Source organism: Amblyomma americanum, chromosome 6 (assembly GCF_052857255.1).
Source record: "Amblyomma americanum isolate KBUSLIRL-KWMA chromosome 6, ASM5285725v1, whole genome shotgun sequence".
NCBI lineage: Eukaryota > Metazoa > Arthropoda > Arachnida > Ixodida > Ixodidae > Amblyomma > Amblyomma americanum.
The window spans coordinates 58,632,731-58,651,576 of record NC_135502.1 but is presented as its reverse complement, the minus strand read 5'-3'; the positions used below and the strand labels follow the sequence as shown (position 1 = coordinate 58,651,576).

The 18,846-nt window shown below is 49.0% G+C and overlaps 1 protein-coding gene across 1 annotated transcript in view; it reads right to left on the bottom strand.

Annotated features, from left to right (window-relative positions):
* Positions 1–8,241: 8,241 nt before the first annotated feature.
* LOC144093544 (mothers against decapentaplegic homolog 6-like) overlaps positions 8,242–18,846 on the bottom strand; it is a 116,516-nt gene continuing 105,911 nt past the window's right edge. The window contains 2 exon segments of the mRNA XM_077627070.1: positions 8,242–14,134; positions 14,136–14,343. Of these exon segments, the coding sequence (XP_077483196.1) occupies positions 13,735–14,134; positions 14,136–14,343 (608 nt within the window). The 3' untranslated portion in view covers positions 8,242–13,734.

Here is an 18,846-nt window from a genome sequence, read left to right as displayed (position 1 = left end):
AGCTCAGCAGCTAATTAAGCTGCTGCACAAACCGCAGCGCAGTAACTGTCACTTCTCGGTGGACACCTCAACCGCCCCGCAAGAGAAGGGAGAAAGGTGGGAGTGAAAGCCGCAGCCGGGATTGAACCCACGTTCTCGAGCTCAGCAGCTAATTAAGCTGCTGCACAAACCGAAGTAAGCGTCTCTCATAGCCTGAGTCGCTTTGGGACGTTAAACCCCCATAAACCAAACCAAACCAAAACGAAGTAAAGCGGCAAACGTGAGCCACGAAAGCGTTTCTGGTCAACTTGTTTGATAACGGTTGCTCTGCGTGTGATCATCTGTGGTTCCTTAACGGCCTTACGGCAGTGACCTCAGCTTGATAACCCACGGTGCAAGAGGCGTTTCCGAAATGGTCCATACGTCCTAAACATCCTCATAGGACGTTGCTGGAGTACGTATGGATGAAACTTTCTCAAATATCCTACAAACGCCCTACTGGAAGTCCCGCTCCCGCCTGCGAGGCGGAGATTAGACACCTCCAGCAAATTTTAAAGATGGTTCGTTCCCTTTCTTCGGAGGGGCTCAGACCTGTCCAGTCGTGGTGATTCGGCTGTGATGAAGGAGACGATCGATTATGCAGATGATGAAACGAAGAAATGTATTAACAGAAATATACATGTCCAACATTCTAGGGCCAAAGTTTTGAAAATTCGAAAATTGTAAGATACTTTTTTTTTAGAAATATTTAAGGTAATGGTCTATTGTTCTGATATTTGCCGCCGCGGTGGCTGAGTGGTTACGGCGCTCGGCTACCGGCCCGAAAGACGCGGGTTCGATCCCGGCCGCGGCGGTCGAATTTCGATGGAGGCGAAATTCTAGAGGCCCGTGTACTGTGCGATGTCAGTGCACGTTAAAGAACCCCAGGTGGTCGAAATTTCCGGAGCCCTTCACTACGGCGTCCCTCATAGCCTGAGTCGCTTTGGGACGTTAAACCCCCATAAACCAAACCTATTGTTCTGATATGTAGCAAAATCTTTTATAGTGTTTCCATCGCTCGAAGACCAATGGAGAACGCTTTTGACGTTAGCAAAAAGTTCAATATTGAAATGAATTGATATGAATATATGAAAAGGTTGCGCTCATAAACTTTTTCCCGTTCAAAAATGCTTTTGTGCAGTATGGCTAGGTATGACAAAGGCAAACTGTAAGTTGAAGAAGTGAAGTAACGCCGACAAAAGACAAAACTTCCACGAAAAACGATCTCGCACAGAGAAGCAGTTCACAAGACCTCATTTTTCTACTAAAGGTTTTTGTCAAAGCCGAGATGCTGTAAATGTTACGTTCTAAGGGCGGAGCCTCTACCTAGACTGTTCAAAGCTTTTTGCTTCGGAAATAATGGTTCGGGTGGTCATTCCCTGAGACAATTCTCAGGTCTCAGGGAATGCCTCCCTGAGGCAGTGGCTTAGCTCGGCTATGCCAGGATATACGTAGCGAAAGCTAAGGCATAGGGGCACCGTGCAGGAACCTAGGGGGCAGCACTTTCGGCGAACAGGCAGCGCCGCCGGTGGCCGCCGGAGCAGTTGCGTTGGGAAAGTCGCGACCGCCAGGGTCGGGCGCGCGCCCAGTTTGGGGCGGCCGTCGGAAAGTTTTCGGGCATGTTGCAGCGAAGTGGTGGCGATTTGGCCTAGTTGGAGTGACACAGCGATAAATAAGTAGTGCGGGAACATGAGGACACCACACAGAGAGACATGGACGAGCCCTGGATTTATGTTGGGCGTCTGTTTCCAAGTAGCAAAGCACGAGAAACCGAGCAGACGACACAAGGAGAAGGGTGCCCAAGGGCAAGAAGCAAAACACAGCAACGAACTGAAGGGGAGGGGATAAAAAATACGGTGAAGAAAGAAGTATAAAAATACACAAGATTTGTGCCCCCCCCCCCCTCCCCCCCCCCCCCCCCCCCCCCCTATGTGGTACAACGCGACACAAAGCTAGCCACGAGCAAGTCGATCATGCGGGACGGACGGATTGTTGTGAGGTGTGGGGACGTACATAGGCAAAAGTTGCGAGAATGAAAAGAAAAAGAACGCTGGGAAGGAAGTGGCGGTAGAGAAGGAAGGAAAGGGTACGGAAGAAAAAGAGGAATGAACGGAGGGTGATCTGAAACGGAGAAAAAATACGAGAAGCTGACGAAAGGCCTGAAAATTCGCATACGTCGGCCAGCTAGGCTCATAGAAAGCGACATCTCCCTGCCTGTGAGAATAATTGAGATAACTGACGTAGTAGATGGGCAGAATTTTTTTCAAAGGCTTCAATAATCTCTCTGGTGGGTCGGATTCCTCTTCTCCTCATGACAGAATAGTTTTTAAAGGACGTACGGCATGTAGCGGTGGTCTCTGCAGCGAATCTCAATATGAAGCCCTTTGATCATTCTCTCCACACTGCACTGGTATGCGCACAGGAAGTGGCTGATCCAGTATCCTAGGTTGACCCTTTAATTACAAAAGTTCCGATTGGAGCATATGAATAAACTTTTTTATTTGCATTCAAGATACACCTTTCTTTAAAATTTTTGTTTTCGCATCTGTATGATGATTGAGGAAATCATTGTAACTATAAAATTTCGTATCGTTTTATTTAAGGACTGTATTATTATTGGAAAATGGACACATTTTATTTAGCCTGTGTCGGAGCCGAGTGTTTGTGGGGCCCTTCCCGGAAAAAGAAAGTTACAATTAACAAAAGGAAACAAAAGCACTGACAAACACTTTCTGATATTGCGACCAAGCCACAGGTTAATTGAGCGTTATGTAAAAACTATACCTACGTCGGCGCGCGCCTCCAGACGCGTTCTGTGTTTCCTAGAGCACGCCCTTTCGTTCTGTCGGGTAGCCTAAATGGGAACACAAAATACAAGGGCTGCATTGCAGAATAGCTCGATTTTTTTTTCAGATGGTGAGAAAAATTACGAATGCAGGGGTTTGTGAGTGCCTTCTTTTTCTCTTTTGGGAACAACGTCATGCGGCGAATCCTGACATGATTGCCGCCTCACTGGCCGTCGGGACGAGAGCCATTCACTGTTCCCATCGCTTCGGATCGTAGAACTTGTTTGGGGACGTGAAAAACATTGTCCCTGGGGAGTTCAAGTATGTGCTATTGTAGACTGCTGCGCAGCAATTGATCTGTGACCACAGAATATCCCCAAAGCAACGATCGCGAAGGAAGAATACAACGCGCTCCCGGGCAGTTTTGCAGCATCTGAGCGGCGCGGGCCGGCGCGCGTCTCCCACCAGGTCTGCCCTTTCCGCAGCGAGGGGCGCGCGCATCGCGCCGGAGTTACTCCTGCATGGTGCCTATATAGCTTGGTTAGCCTTGGTTAATCTTGATTGCAAGTCCATGTTAGTCTGGTTGTCTGTCTAGTTGTCACGTGGTACGTCACGTGGTTAGACACGTGGCGCAGTGCGACCACGGTGGGAATGCGAGCACGGCGAAACTGCGAGTTCGTGGCCAACGTAGCTTTCGCTACAAAAAGTATTTCGCCACCACCACAAAATACTTTGCTAAGAAAAGGTAAAACAACAAAAGTATTCGAAACCCCGCTGCTGCTTTTGCCTCTGGCACGCAGTCACTCGACCACTCTCACGCGCTGGATATTGACGGCGTACATTTCCTTTCACCTAGCCTCCACGGTTGTCAGCGTGTTTGCAGACGTGAGACAGACACGTTGGCTTCGGTGCCAACGTCCGCGATGGGGGAAGCCGCCGTGAGGCGCTGGGGTCGCGGAACGTATGGACCTCCTTCACCCCGCGACGTCACGAAGATGCGGTGGCGCTGATGTTAGCAGCGACTTTCGCATGGTAGGCAAAACAGGTTCCGCTTGCCCGTGCCTACCGCAGCTGCCGCAGCTACCGGCGGCTGCTTCAAGCCTGTGCACTGCAGAAGCAGCATGTATTGACCAGCTGCGTCACTGCTGGATCCGCGTAGTAGCATAAAAATATTTAATTAGCCTCGATAGGTTTCTCGCGCATAAATGCCGCATTCGGAAACTGGCTAACAGGCATTGGGCCGCGGTAGTAAAGCGCGAAGTCTGGGAGTCGATAGGCATTGCCACTCAATGCACTTAATAGCATGCAAGTTACTGCGTCCATTCACCTGAACTTCAGGATAGTAGGCTGATAATTGCTCAAGGAAAAAAAAAAGACATATGCAGCTGCACACGTACTTATCACCTTAAGCCGGAGTGCACGGGGCGCCGACAGGTTCACTCGCCCCCAAGGAATGCGTTTTTTTTGTTAATAGCACACCATGTTTTAATGGCGCGTTTTATGACATTTAATACTTACTTGAAACTGTTTCTTGATATGACGACGTAATTATTTCATTCGAGTAGTAAGAAGTCTGGTAAGATGTGTCAATCTTGCGCGGTCGCGTTGGTGTGCTTAGAATAGCGTACCTTAAGTGCGCTAAACGCCATATGCTTTTTCATTGCATCATGCATGTGTCATGTTTCATGAGGTAGTACATGATCGCGAAGCTTGTTTGGAAATTAAGAAGCAGCCGCAGGCGTGCTACTAACAGACACGTGGCGAGATTGAGAGGGGACGCGGCAATGAAAAGTGTTTTCGTTATTCATGCATGCGATATGTAACTAAACTTGGTGCAAATATGAAATTCCTACGCTAGTTTCAGTCATTCCTTTTATTTATAGCTATACCTGGTGCAGTTCTGGGTAATTATAATTAACACCGTCGCCAAGTCCCCCCAAGGTCTCAAATAATTGAGTATATATAGTGCGCAGTTTTTTTTTTTATGCCAGCATGTACATAAAGCCCTGTTCTGTACGATGACGCGATTAGTTCTTTTTCTATATGATCAGTACTTATGCATGCATAGTTACATGAAAACGTTTCTTACAAGAAATAACTAACACAGTACTGCACGTGTAGGGGAAAAAATCGAGAGATTTATTACGCTCCTCAACGTCTCAGGAATTGTTTGCGACAAATGGAATCATTTTATTTTCATGCGAATTACGAAGGTGAGTGATCCAGTCGCAGAAAATGTGAGAGGTCACAAAACGAACCTTAAAGTTTATTCCCTCGTTTATGGCATCTTCGCTTTCGCTTTGGTCAAAGAAATGCGGCACTGAAATCAAAGAAATTACCTCACAATTTTTTACGACTACACTTCTAAAAAGCGTAATTTATAAATTTGTATTCAATATTTTGCTATAATTTTTCGTCACGAAACAAGACTTTAGGGCTAGGAAAGAAAATAATTCTAGAAATCAAAAATTTTCACCAAATCGACCAGCTTAACAAGAGGACAAATCGGCCTGGCTGGTGCGTGGTCATGCGGCTAAAAACAGCGCTAAGCGAGACAGGAGATCAGGGACACGACGCTGTCCCCACTTTTCGCACAGCGCAACACGTACGTATGTGAGCAGACGATGAGCGCATGTCTGCTCCGACGAAACAAGGCCAGCACTTCCCCTCACTATTGTCCCGAAGTAAAATCATTCCGGCTAGTGCATAGTGTCAAAACTTGTTTTATTCAATGCCTAGCGCATAAATAAACGGCAGGAACGCTTTCTACATGTTTACTACTAACCATTATATACAATACAGTGGCAAACTATTTCTCTTTATAGGCCGCACGTGGCCAACGCGAGCTCGTGTACTTCAACAAATTACTAAGTTGGAAGCATCGGCCATTGCTATGATTCAAAGAAACTGGAAACGCGCCTACAAGCCTTGAAAACCCGCGCTCAACACCTATCCGCGACGCCACTCCCCGACCTTTTGCCTACCACGAGCTCGCTAGCGACTGCAGCGCCACCTCGTTTGTTTACAAACATGCAGGAGGTCCATAGGGTGCCTCGATTCCAGCGGGAAAGCACGACAGGGGAGACGTTGCTGGAATGCCACAAAAGAAGGGGGGGGGGGGGGGGGAGTTTTTTCACATACCCCGGTGTTCTCGGAGCTCCGACGAAGAAGCTAACGTCAATAGGCTTGCAAAGGGGGCAGCGACCGGGCCCGCTCGGGCACAGAAAATTGTCAACAGGTTTTTCGTCACGCGTCGTTGGTACTGTTAAGCCGAAGGGTTGAAATGCGGGCCAGTTGGTTCATAGTAACTTGAAAAAAAAAAAACCAGTCACAAAAGACAAGGGACAAGAGAAGGAGTGTACACGCCACAACGACTAAAAAAAACCAGTCACAAAAGACAAGAGAAGGAGTGTACACGCCACAACGACTAGTTGTGGCGTGTACACTCCTTCTCTTGTCCCTTGTCTTTTGTGACTGTTTTTTTTTTTTCAAATTACTGTTAAGCCGATGACTAGGGAATGTGCCGTTCGTTTGAGTACGAAGCCTGCGCAAGCCATGCGGGCAGGGAGCCTTGAGGGTGTTCTACGAAGTCCAGAGCGGTACAGCGACCTCTGGTCCGGCAGAGGCACCTGTCCGGCAGAAGCATCTGCTCCGATGCCGGCCGCCCTCAGGTCGACTGCGGGACGTAGATCTCTGGGCCGCACCACCGGACTTTGATGGACTTCCTTCGGGAATCCGGCGTGTATCTTTATGGGTAAACTGATACTTTATGCCAGAAGGCCCGCTGTCGTAATATAAGAAAAGGAAGACAATATTGCGGTGTTAGACTAAAATCAAGCCAGCTCAGTGCATAAAAATAGTGAAGAAATAAAAATAATCATTCTAACCAAAGAAGAGATGTCTTGAAGTATTTTCCGTTTAACTAAGTCTTACGTACAGCATTTTTCTGTTGGGATTGCACTGACGCGCGGGGATGACCTTGGCGGCTCACGTCAGCCAGTTGGCTCTCGTCCACCTAGCAGAAGATTACATGCAAGAACTTAGTTTGTTCTTTAATAAAGTCTTTCTCTCCCTCAACAACGTGTAACGCTGATTCCAGAAGAAATGAGGCAGAGTTAACGAAAAAAATGCGAATCAAAACCAACTACGAAATGCACGCCACGTGGTCCTGCTGGACTCGTGCACTCCAAACCAGTTGCCCACCCACACCTTATTGGTTTCATCTATATCCGGTACCACTGCAATGTAGCGGCCTCCCCAAATGCATTGGATTGTTTTCATCAACAGCATTGAGCCTTGCATGATATGCCAACAGTTATGTCATGTGCTTGTTTATCCCATCATCAGCAGTGTTCTTCCCTTGCCAGTCACACTTGCACACATTATGTGACAAAATGTGTAGTGCTCTCTGCGCTTTAAAACTTTGGCATTTTGTTCAAGCTTCCAGATCGTTAATGCGCACTGAACATCCTTCCTCCCGATATTCTTGTGGATGGTAATGCCGCACGATTCTCACTACGCAATAGCTTCCTGCTGTCAAACAATGCAGTCATATTACTTGTTCAAAATGAATATAATAAATGTCATATGCAATCTTGCAGTCCAGTAGTGATGTTTGTCCCCTATGTGCACTGACCTTTCCTCATCAAGCAATCCATTTAGTGGCAGAGCTTGATTGAATATTTGCTGTGTGACATAACTTCACACCTTGAACATGTTCAACACATCGCTTGATTTCCGTTGTCAATGCGTTACCAAAGTCCTCAGGTGTTACTTCGCCCCATACTCCCTTATTATTATCTGTATATATATTAAATGGGTTGTCCCATCTGTGGTTTTGTACCTTGGGACTGCTTTCTGTACACTTTTGTGTAGTTTGGTTCTTATATAATTTTGAGCACTTTTGCCTCTATTTATGCAGTAACCCTCAAACCTGTAAGCAAATAATGATTAACATGAAACTGCCAGCATTAGAAAGACAATAGCTGGGAAAGGGCAATGGATGAAATTTTTCATCTAGTGAGGCTGCAACATCTGGGCTAGAGATGCTGCTGTGAACAAGAATCTAACAGCGGAGCAGGTCACCATATCGCTTTGGGCACAGGACTTCCAAATATCACACTAAAAGCCTGACAACAGTTTGCAGCCGATATGTGTGGAATAATTATACACTTGCCAGTAGCAAGTCCATGCGATGATTCTGGCACTTCAATCTCTAAATGAAGCCTTGAAAGCCAATCCAGATTCTGATGCAATGCAACGGCACCCCTTCCCCAGTTCTACATAGTGCAGGTTAATATTTTACAGTGCACTACTTGGCTCCAGTCAGCTGCAGCATGCACGCTCGCCAAGATGTTAGGTGTTGCCCAATTCAGTAAAGCGTGTGCTCGCACAGCTCGCTATTTCAGGGAAGAACAACACCGGGCCAAACAGGGCATAGGATACCTGTACCTTTATTACAGTAGAAAGTATCATTTTTCATTTTGTACACTTCCGACAGAATTTGTACAAAGCCACGCATTTCACAGCGAAACCGGTCACAAGGGGGGAAAAAAAGAAGAAAGGACATACCTACTAGAAAAAATGTCATTATTTACACTTTACATATGTACAAAAATGCATGAGAAAAGGAAAGCTTTCATTAAGTCATTCTCATCGTACCTCTGCATTCCAGAAACGATGAAACGAGAAACAGATATAATACAGCACAGCCTAGGACGCTTGAGCAAACTTAGTTAAAACAGGCACACACATACAGACAGCATTTTTTTAAACATTTGCTTCCTTCCACAGTATTCATAAGGCATTGAGGCAGGCAGAACGGTATTGGATTGTCAGTTCCATACCATGTGTTAGAAGTTGGGGGAAAAAAATGCTCATGCGCTTCTAGAGCCATATATGTTGACAAGTGCATTCAAAGGAAATAATAAAAGATTAAGACCAGCACGAAGCTATCCTCTAAGAGACAGAATACCACTATCAAGGAAATGTGCATTTATACACGCACGCTCAGCAACAGTGCACGGCGTACACTTCTTTTAAGACCGACCAGGCACTTACTTTCTGCAGGCTTTGCCTAGCTACAGCTGCTGAACAGCAAGTTTATATTTATACATCAATATATATATCTTTATATATATATATGTATATATTTATATATTTCTTTTGTTACCAAAGAGTGGATGGAATAGTTTTTTTTTTTTACGAGAGCTTACGCGCAACGCACTTTCTCCAAGAACAGTCACAGGTTTGCTTCACGCAAAATGCATGCATGCACACACAGAGATGCAAGCAAGGCATCAAGCCTTCGGCCAAAGCCAGATGCGATGGCAGAGGTGGAGTGACATTTTCCAAGCAGAACAAAGAATGCTGCAGTGTCTGCAGTTCCCGATCTTACTCCCCCCCCCTCGTAGACGCAGACGACAACAAAGTTACAACTACAGTTTTTGGCACTTTTCATGTGTTCTGTTAATCATTCACAAAGGAAATGATGAAAGAAAGCAAAACAAAAGACACAAGGGAGCTCACACAGACAAAAAAAGTGCAACTTGACAAGGTGCATCAAAATGGCTGCTCAAGCCCAACCCTGTTTGAATTTGTGAAAATCTTTCGGCCCCATGTGCACCAATCGCCACTGCATCGTTTGAGCGAGTGATCTGCACAGTGAACAGTGCCACAGCTTTAGCAAGGTTTTGCATGTGCCTGTGCAACCAAATTTTGATCATTAATTTGGGAGCTCTTCAAAAGACTCGTTCGGTGGGTAAAAATTCGGACTAACGCAAGTAAAGCTACAAAACCTGCTCCTCACATGTACAGAATAGCAAGAGCCTGCCGGGCACACAGTCATTAGATGTGCAATGCAACAGCTGCCATACTGCAGCAAGACATTCACAGAAAGCAGCAAAAAAGCCGTAAAAGGAAAACAGGGAGGAGAAAAAAAGGGACTAAGGAAAGATCATGTGGAGGCCATGTGGCAGCGAGATGGGTGAGGCAAACATCCAAATGACCGCAGCGGGAAGGTGGGACGAGGGCCCTCCCGAACGGGGGAGGTATTATACCCAGTGTGGAAGACAAGCTGCGCGAAGGTCTTTCTCATCCTTCGAGTGATCCGCAAGGCAAAGGTGGCAATGCGCCAACGACGCAAGGCTTCAGAGGAGAGATGAGAAACAAAACGAGGTGACGACACAGGTAGCACTCGAAGCTTGAGCGCCAAAGGAAACAGCAAAAGGCACATCACATCTGCACAAGACGCCAGAGGTGGGCTTGGTCGAGACACTATACTCCGTTTCATACATCAGGTGCAACGCTGTCAAAGCTAGTGCACTTGTTTGCGCTGCCTGCATCCGTGACCAAAAAGTAGTGCCTTCCTTGTGGTGAGCGAAACACTGAATCCTTTGTCTGCAGGCTTACTACATGCCACATTTGTCATGAAGTTGATCAAATAGACTCTTACTGCTGACGTCACGCTGTACCTTTCTCGTGCCTTAGACCAATCGGGCACAGAACAAGCGCGGAATAACACGCCTCCCTTTATTTTCCCGTCCGGACTGCTACTGTACCTTTCACAGCGTTGCACTTGATGTATGAAACGGAGTATAGACATGGGGAGAAGGTCTACAAAAGGATATATCCGTCACTCCTTTTGCGACATATTTTGGAACTGCACTAAGTTTACATGACAAAAAGACTTTGTGGGAAGATGTGGAGAAAAGGGCAAGAACATCCCGTGTGTCAAGGGCCACTGGCGCATTTCCCTTCCACACAGCAAACTTGCTCTAAAGAGAGCAGCCTTCTTCGCCTGACCCCATGGTAAGAAACATACTTCAGTGATTCGAATGAGGCACAGCCCAGTGACTTCAAAGGACACAAGGTGCAGCTTCCACACAATCAGTGGAGGCTGCCACTAAGTGATCTTGGACAACATGTAGACACCCACTCCAGAAAAGGTAAAAACTACAGTGAGCAGCAAAGCAGCTGGTCAAAGCTCGCAGAAATACGAAATGATTGATGGACACTGTGGGGTGAACGTGGTGTGGGTGCAGTGGAAAGACAGCAGTGACCCTGATATGCAACAGTATGCGAACGTAACAGAAACCTTGGCAAACTGTGGTGGATCAGAATGAACATATCTAAATGTGGATGTCAAGCTTACAGGGTCTGTAGAGAGCCAAGACGCTGTGCATAATGGGGAGCCCATTAAATGTCATGTAACCAGTGCCCTGTGCTACATGCAGCAAACTGCACAGAAAGGAGACGGTGAAACTACCAGAACTCTTGCAGCACTCCATGGCAGTGCTCCATGAATAAAAATCATTGAAAAAAAAAAAAGAAGCCCACAGCAGACTATACACTTCCATATTTTTTATGCTAACAAGAACTTAGATCTTTCACGCTGAGAAACAATTTTGCAAGAATGAGCTGGTTTGAGGTTTGAGGGCTTGTAGGATGGAGATGAGTCGAAAACATACATCTCATTTAAGTAACTCCATTCTTCATGCTTACAAGCAATAGTAAAAGCTTTAACTTGCTACAGTAAACATGGCGAGATGTCAACAAAGTACACTACACAGTTTTACACGCAGCTCCTTGCAGTAAAACACGAGTGGCAGCAAAGCTTACAGACACACACCAGAAGAGAATGCAACAAGCAATTTGTACTCTTGTTTTTTTTTCTTTTCGGGAGAGGCTTTGGAGAAATGACAGCATGGATAAAATGGGAAAGGAAAGCTGTGCTCAGACACACATCACAAGCATATACTTTATATATGTATATATATAATATATTTATAAAGGCTTAGCAGGCAGTTCTTTCTTCCCTATTCAGGGGAAACCACAATAATAAATAAGCTGACTCGCATAAGGAAGAAGCTGCTTCAGGCAAAAACTAGTACCTTTCACACTCCACGATAACAACAACAAAGAGGCTATAACACGCAGGGAAGCAAGACCATTGCCTGCCCGCCAAGTCAGGCAACGATAACACTAATGAGAATGGCATAGGTGTCCCCAGCCATCGCAGTGACACCACACAAATGAACTCCCCGGGGATTTCAGCCCAAAGGACCTAGGCCACTCATGACACCTTCTGCCTGCCCCACAATGTTCTCCAGACATCCGCAGGCGCTTAACACCGGTCATTTCAGACTCCATCAGCTTGTGTGCCGCATTCAGCTTTGCCGCCTACATCAGCTGTCACTGGCCAGATACAGCAAGAAAAACACTGCCCGGTCAGGACATAACACTGGTCCACCATGCATGGCACAGGTGGTTTTGCCCTTGTGCGATTGGCTGGCACAGTGGCTGTCATCACGCAAGGGAGGTACGGCCCAGATCTTGAGTTAACAACTGCTACTACTCTTAACTTCAAACAAGCTCAAAAGTAGAGAAAGCCAACTGTTCCAAAGATATGGCCCCAGGTCATGGCTCCTTCAAAGGCCACCGAACAAGTTTTTAAAGATGACACCGATAGAATGTACGGTCATAATCCTGCTAAGCGCAATTTCAAAGCCTGAATTAGCAATATCATTCTTGCATTTTAGCCTAATACGAGGGGTCAATAATACTACTACTAATAATAATTCAATCGCCTCATGCCAATACATCATTACATTTGCCCTTGATCATTAACTTGACCGAAAATATGCCACTGAATTTATAGTAGAGGCTCACTAACACTGCGAGCTGAATATAGTTGCAACACTAAGTTCAATGGCGAGACTCACAAATTCTCATTTGACACCGATCTTTTTGCATGGAAAGGGACACGTAATAGCAATCAAGCATATCTATGCTCGAGGACAACCACCAGTGGCACTGCAGTTAAAGCTATGAGTGCAAGGCAATGGATTCCACGGGTGTGGCTGTTCTCACATGCTCGTGAACCAGCGCCACTGGCCTGCTTGCTAGCTGATGGCTTGTGTTCGCAGCTTCCCCCGCAGTACCAATGACAGTTGTCACTTAGTATAGATTGCAAGCAATGGTGGACCAAGTGCTGCAGGGCAACTGAGAACTGGTGCTTCGACATCAAAAGCAGATTGCAACGTCTCTATATAGCGCTCCATGCCTGATAAACACGTCTCTGCATAAACATATCAGGTGTGCTGTTCATAGTGGCTCAAGTTTAAGCTTTTAATGACAAGCATGTGTTTGAACAATAAAACTACACATTTGGAATATTCCTATTTCTGCAACACTAGTTAAAAATAAATGTAAACGATGGCAAGGTGCACCAGCGTTGACAAAATATATCCAGTCATATTAAGCACTAGGCAGGGTTTAGTTGTCAGTGAACACAGAATTAAAGCAGCGGCAATTGCATAAGAGCAAAGCCCATGGTCAAAGCTTTTCAGGAAGGAAACATTACAAATAAGAAATAAACAGACCAGTGCTCTCTAAATGCTTCATTTATCGCCCTTAGCCACGACCTACGGATGGTAGCGAAAGCAATTGCATCATTCACTTGCTACCAGCCATGGCAGTAGTAGAATGCAGAGGTTCCTCAACGAGGGCCATTTATGAGAACAGCGGCCCTGCTCTGGCACAAAGGCTACCATACAACCAATCAGCTAGAGAGGTAAGGGGGCAACAGTGTATATAAACTTTCCAGTTGGTGTTAGTGGCAGTGCCTCGTTGTCCTCGGGCAGTAGTGTATCCAGGTGAATGGCGAAACGGTGAAAAATCGAAAGAGCGGTGCACTCGCCTTACAAGGAACTTCTCCCGCGCACACACACGTACAACACGCACACATTTGAAAGCCTTTCTCTCTCTCTCGGGCGAGTCGTGCCCGCAGCAAAGCCTCTCCCTGCTGCCACGGTAACAGGCACACGGTGACCCATCACAGCGCGGCCGACACAAGCCAGGGGGGGTGGGGCAGTGAGAATATCAAAAATAGGCCGCAGCCCCGCGGTGCTCCTCGCCGAGCTTTGAAAAATCATAGCGTCCCATCACCTGGCGGCGTGTGGAAGAAGAGTTCGAGAGAGCAGGGCAGGGCGGTCACGACCTGGCGCGCGTACTTGGGGCCCCATCCCTTGACGAAGGAGATGCGCACGGCGGTGAGCGCCAGCGGCCCGTCCCACGACACTGGCGGGCACTGGCGGTAGAGGCGCGCGCGCTCCCAGTCGTAGACGCGCAGCGAGTAGCCGGGCGGCACCTTGAATACTGTCAGGTTGCGGGCCGACGGCATGTCCAGCGTGGGCGAGGCGACGAACACGGCGTACTCGGAGCGGTTGTAGACCCACACGCCGTCGGGCTCGCGCAGCAGGGTCAGGCCCTGGCCGATGCGGGAGCGCACGCGCGCCACGATGTCCTTGCAGGCGGCGCCGCTGGGAGAGCGCGCGCAGGCTCAGCTCGGCGTCGCAGGACGGAGGCGAGCGCTCGTCGTACGTCACGTGCAGCCACGGCCGCTGGACGGCGTACATGGGTCCCACGCGGTCTCCCAGCTCCCAGTAGGCGATCTCGCACCAGGGCTCGTCCGAGCCTTCACCGCCCGTGGGCGCACCGCAGTCACCCGCTGTCGTGGTGGTCGCCGCCGCCGAGTAGCCTGCGATGAGTAAGGGGCGAGAGATGAGATCGATCCCAGCATGCACCTGCACGACACCCAAGTTCACGCGGATAGCTGCGAGGATGCACGGCCAGCAAACGGGCCATTTTGTGGCCATGCGTACAAACCATGAGCGCCTGCCATCAATGTCCTCCTAGCCTCTGTGCTTGGCTCCCCTGTGGAAGCGCTCGCAGCTGGCTCTCAATTATTATTACTATTAAATCTAGCTAACAGTTTCCAAATCACCAAAATAACATTCCCTTTCAAGCAAGAAAAAAGGACACACACACACACCACGTTCGGTAACAAATTTGTGGTGTAAACGTGAAACGAGGTGCTTCCAGTACGCAACGGTGGGGTCTATCAAAATGAAGGAAGCGCCCCCTTTCTGCTTTGGGACGACCCATTTCATCGTGCCAGACAAGGTGTACGAAAGCATCCGTCATTCAGACAGGCTCATGTTGCAGAAAAGCCGGCGTTGTTGACCGTGAGCGAAAAATCCCTAGAGAAGCAAACTATTTTTATGGGGGGGGGGGGGGGGGGGGGGGGGCACCCTAGGTCACGTGACCTTGTGACGTCATCACAACCTGTCCACTGTTACAGGTGGCAGTGGTATTAATGAGCGTTCACAAGAGGTTGCTCGGGAAGAGCAACCTAGGTCGCACAAGCCCCACCTATAGCAGTACGTGCCATCGCAGGGTAGTGGCGCATCGTTTTAACGCTGCACCAGTGAGCCAGGCAGCAGTGGTAGGGGATCTATGAATGTTACGTAGGAATAACCAATTCCGCATATATGCGCATTAACCCATTAACGCTATCGTGTCATACCCCCCACCCCCCTATTGCCACCATGCAATTCTTGCCACCGCTTCAGACGTCTGCGAGGCAGCCGTAGCACAACCGCAAACGCCACGCTAATGAACCGAAAATGAGTCGCCTTCGCTGCTACGTTCCCACCATCTGCCACACACCGAACCTGCGAAGCACGGCGCACATAGGCGAAAGCAGCAGCGCAGGACGCCAAAGCCCAACAAATAACCCCCTTTCGAATGCCGGCCACAGCACCGCCTCGCGGCAGTCCGGCTGGAGCCTGCATTAGGAGTCATCGCAAAGCCTCTCGAAGGGCAGCTGCAAAGTGCGGCCGGTCCGATTCAAAAGCACCCCCCTTCATTTGCTCGTGACGGCGGCTACCGCGGTCAGTCGGCGACAGACGAACGCGCCAAAGGTTCCCCCCCTCTCTCCTCTCTCTCTGTCGCGCCGCCGACGGGGCCGCGGCACAGAGCGCAGTCTTCCCTGCCACCGGTCGGGAGAAGGATAAGAGGGGAAAAAGAAAATACAAATAAAAGACGACCAGGGGCGGCGGTAAGAAAAGCATACACCACCACGGCACGGCGGGGCTTGCCGCCGACCCAGAATTGCGAGACGCGAAACCTTTAAAAATATCGCGGGCACGATCGAGCGAAAATACTACGTTGCGGCAGCACCGGCGCGCGACTGGTGCTGCTCGCTTCGCTTGGCCCCGTCGCGAACACGAAGGCCTTCCCGGCCCTCGGGAACCCGCAACGAGTCCTTGGCTCAGCCAAGGCTTTCTTATATATATATATATATATATATATATATATATATATATATATATATATATATATATATATATATATATATATATATATATGTGTGTGTGTGTGTGTGTGTGTGTGTGTAAAAAAACCAACGGCTTATGGAAAAAAAAAAACCTGGGAAGATGGAGCCCACTGCCCCTGAAGAACACAGCGAGGAACCTTTCCCTGTTCCCATCATTAGTACGTTCGCTTCATTTATACCTTACTAGCAGCTACACAACGTGCGGAAAAACTTAAAACGACTGACAACCTTCTCTCAGCGCTTTCTGCACTGCAAAAAAAAAAAAGGCAAAAGTGAACACCGAACGGAAAGCCACTGGAAGCTTCGCGTAGCAAAGCTGATTGTGCTTTTTTTTTTTATGTTCGGGGCAAGATTAAACACTAAGGAGCCTGTCGATGCTACAGTGCACATATAACGCGAGCGCACTTGCGACAGCCCCCATTTACCGACATGAACTGATGCAAGCGCACATCTGCACAGCCAAGACAGAATCGAAGCCCACCAATGCCCGCATATCGACCGCGATGTCCTACGTGCTGCCAAACCAGCCTCCCGCACACGACCGGCAAATCCCAGCAACAAAATCTCCGTACACAAACCGAACACAGCTTACACACCAAACTCAGCTCATGAATGACTGCCAAGGAATTGCCTCTGGCAGAAAGCCTGCATTTGGGAACTCGGGAGTAGGAGCGGTGCAGCGAAACAGTACATGTAGCATAAAATGAAGGTCCAGTAGCAGAAACGAGATGCTTTTGCACGCAAGAACCATCGCGCATACGATCTCTTGGGCACTAACACTCACCTACGGATTACGCAGAATGGCCAAGAATGAAGCAAATGAAAAGCAAAGTGGAACTAACACAAAATGGGTAGCGAGAGCCGAGCCTAAACTTGCGTGAGCGAAAATTATGCTGTCGCCGCTACCATGCCGCAGCATTCGAATCAAATGCCTGCCAGCCTGAGCGAAAACAATCAGCGCGCACCACACGGTTTCTCCCGCGCTATAAAATATCACAAGCTACAACATGATCCATGAAATCAGTATCAGTATACGATGCGTACGCTAATGTCACGTTACATTTATAACGAAATGGAACCGGCGATCGACAAACGCTAGCACCGCTGCAGCAACGTAAGTAAACAACTCTCCGATTCTCTCTCGAACAAGATCTCACCACATGTCCGCCACTGCATGCGAACTGAAAACGCTCATAAAAGAAAAAGCACCGCGCTGCTTACTACAATGAGCCGCTGTGCAACGAAGAGCTCAAATACCTGTTGCGGACGGCGCAGGAGCGGCGAAGCAGCGGTCGCGCAGGAGCGAGCGCAGCGCGTTGACAAGATGCCGAAGTCGCCTGACAATCCCTTTCGAGAGACGGAGATACTTCTTGAGCCGGCGCAGCCAGGCTAGGCCCAGCATGCGGCAACGGCACACAGCACGCTGCATGGCGGACGACGAGGCTCTGCAGGACGTCGGCATAATCAAGACGCTGTCGCAGTGGCCGGCGCCAGCGATGTAGATTCAAACGACGTCGCGCCGCCAGCGCACGAGGAGTGACGCCGCTGTCGAGGCCGCCATTGTGGCGCCCCTGAATCCACGCAGAAAGCTCGCTGGCTGCAGACTCGACACGCCGCCGGTTGACGCGGGAAGGCGCGCGCGGACCGCGCTCCCTTTCCCTCGCTCGAGTTGCGTCCCTTCTCCTCCGCCGACGGGGCCTTCCTCCTCAAGCTTGCAACACTTCCGGATACGCTTGCCGACGCCGCCGACAGATGACGCCAGCCGTGCGCTCGCTCGCTCCGGTACATGAATATGACGGGTATGCCTTGGGCTAGAACGGCGGTAATGCTGAAGGCGTTTATTTTATTCAGCGCAGCGTCCCCGAAGCATCGATTTTCACCTCACATTTCCACAACCACGAGGCGCGTACATGCGCTTGCATCCGACATCGCCCTCGCCGTGAACGAAGCTAAGCGCAACAGTCGATCCTCCTCAGTTCGAGCAGCGTATCGAAATGCGAGTCAGATCAAAAGCCGCAAGGCAAACATTGCAATCAGTATCAATACCAGTTATCGGTTATCGATAAGGTAAGTGCAAAAGGTCCTGTACATTTTGTTCAACTGTCGAATCAATGCACGCCTGATATGAGGCGGCACTTGTGTAGGATTACTGAGCATGTCGCCAAGCGATACAATTGAATGGTTGAATCTTCCCGCCGCAGCCTTCTCCCCAACACGGCAGCGAATGCGAGCGGGACTGCTCTGACCTTGAAAAGGAGGCTTTCCTCCTTCATTATATGTTTCGCAGACTGGATTTCAACCATCCGATGGCAAGTTTTCACATAGTGAACGCGGTGCTGTCAGTAACATTGCGTTGCTGTGCTGGACAAGATCCGACGACAGCTCCTGGGATCAGGGTGACCGGGCTCTTAAAAAAAATAATGCACCCTGTCCACATACGCCACGTAACCTCGTCGCATCCGCGACCTTGCACGCATGACCCGTTCAAGGTCAAACAGAATCCTCACATGGAGAACCGACGCAAACCGTTTGCGGCCAGTGACTACTGCCGCTCGCAAACCATTCGCTCCTCGCCACCTCGACAAGCCTCCAGCTCCCACAGCAGCGAGCGCCAAGAGACGCGTGTTCCAATCGGCCGCCAGGTAGGCGTCGACGCACTGCGCGCAATTTCGCCCGCAAGGCAATGGCGTCCACCCTCCTCCTCCGCTGACGGGCCCCCGAATGACGTCGGTGCCGCCGTCGTTTTCATATATCGCCGCTGCCGCCGGCGCGTCGAGGCTCGGGCCAAAAATACTTTTCATCCGGGCGGACAGGCGGAATGTCTCTCGCGGAGGGCCGTCCAAAAGCGTTGCCCCTGATCGC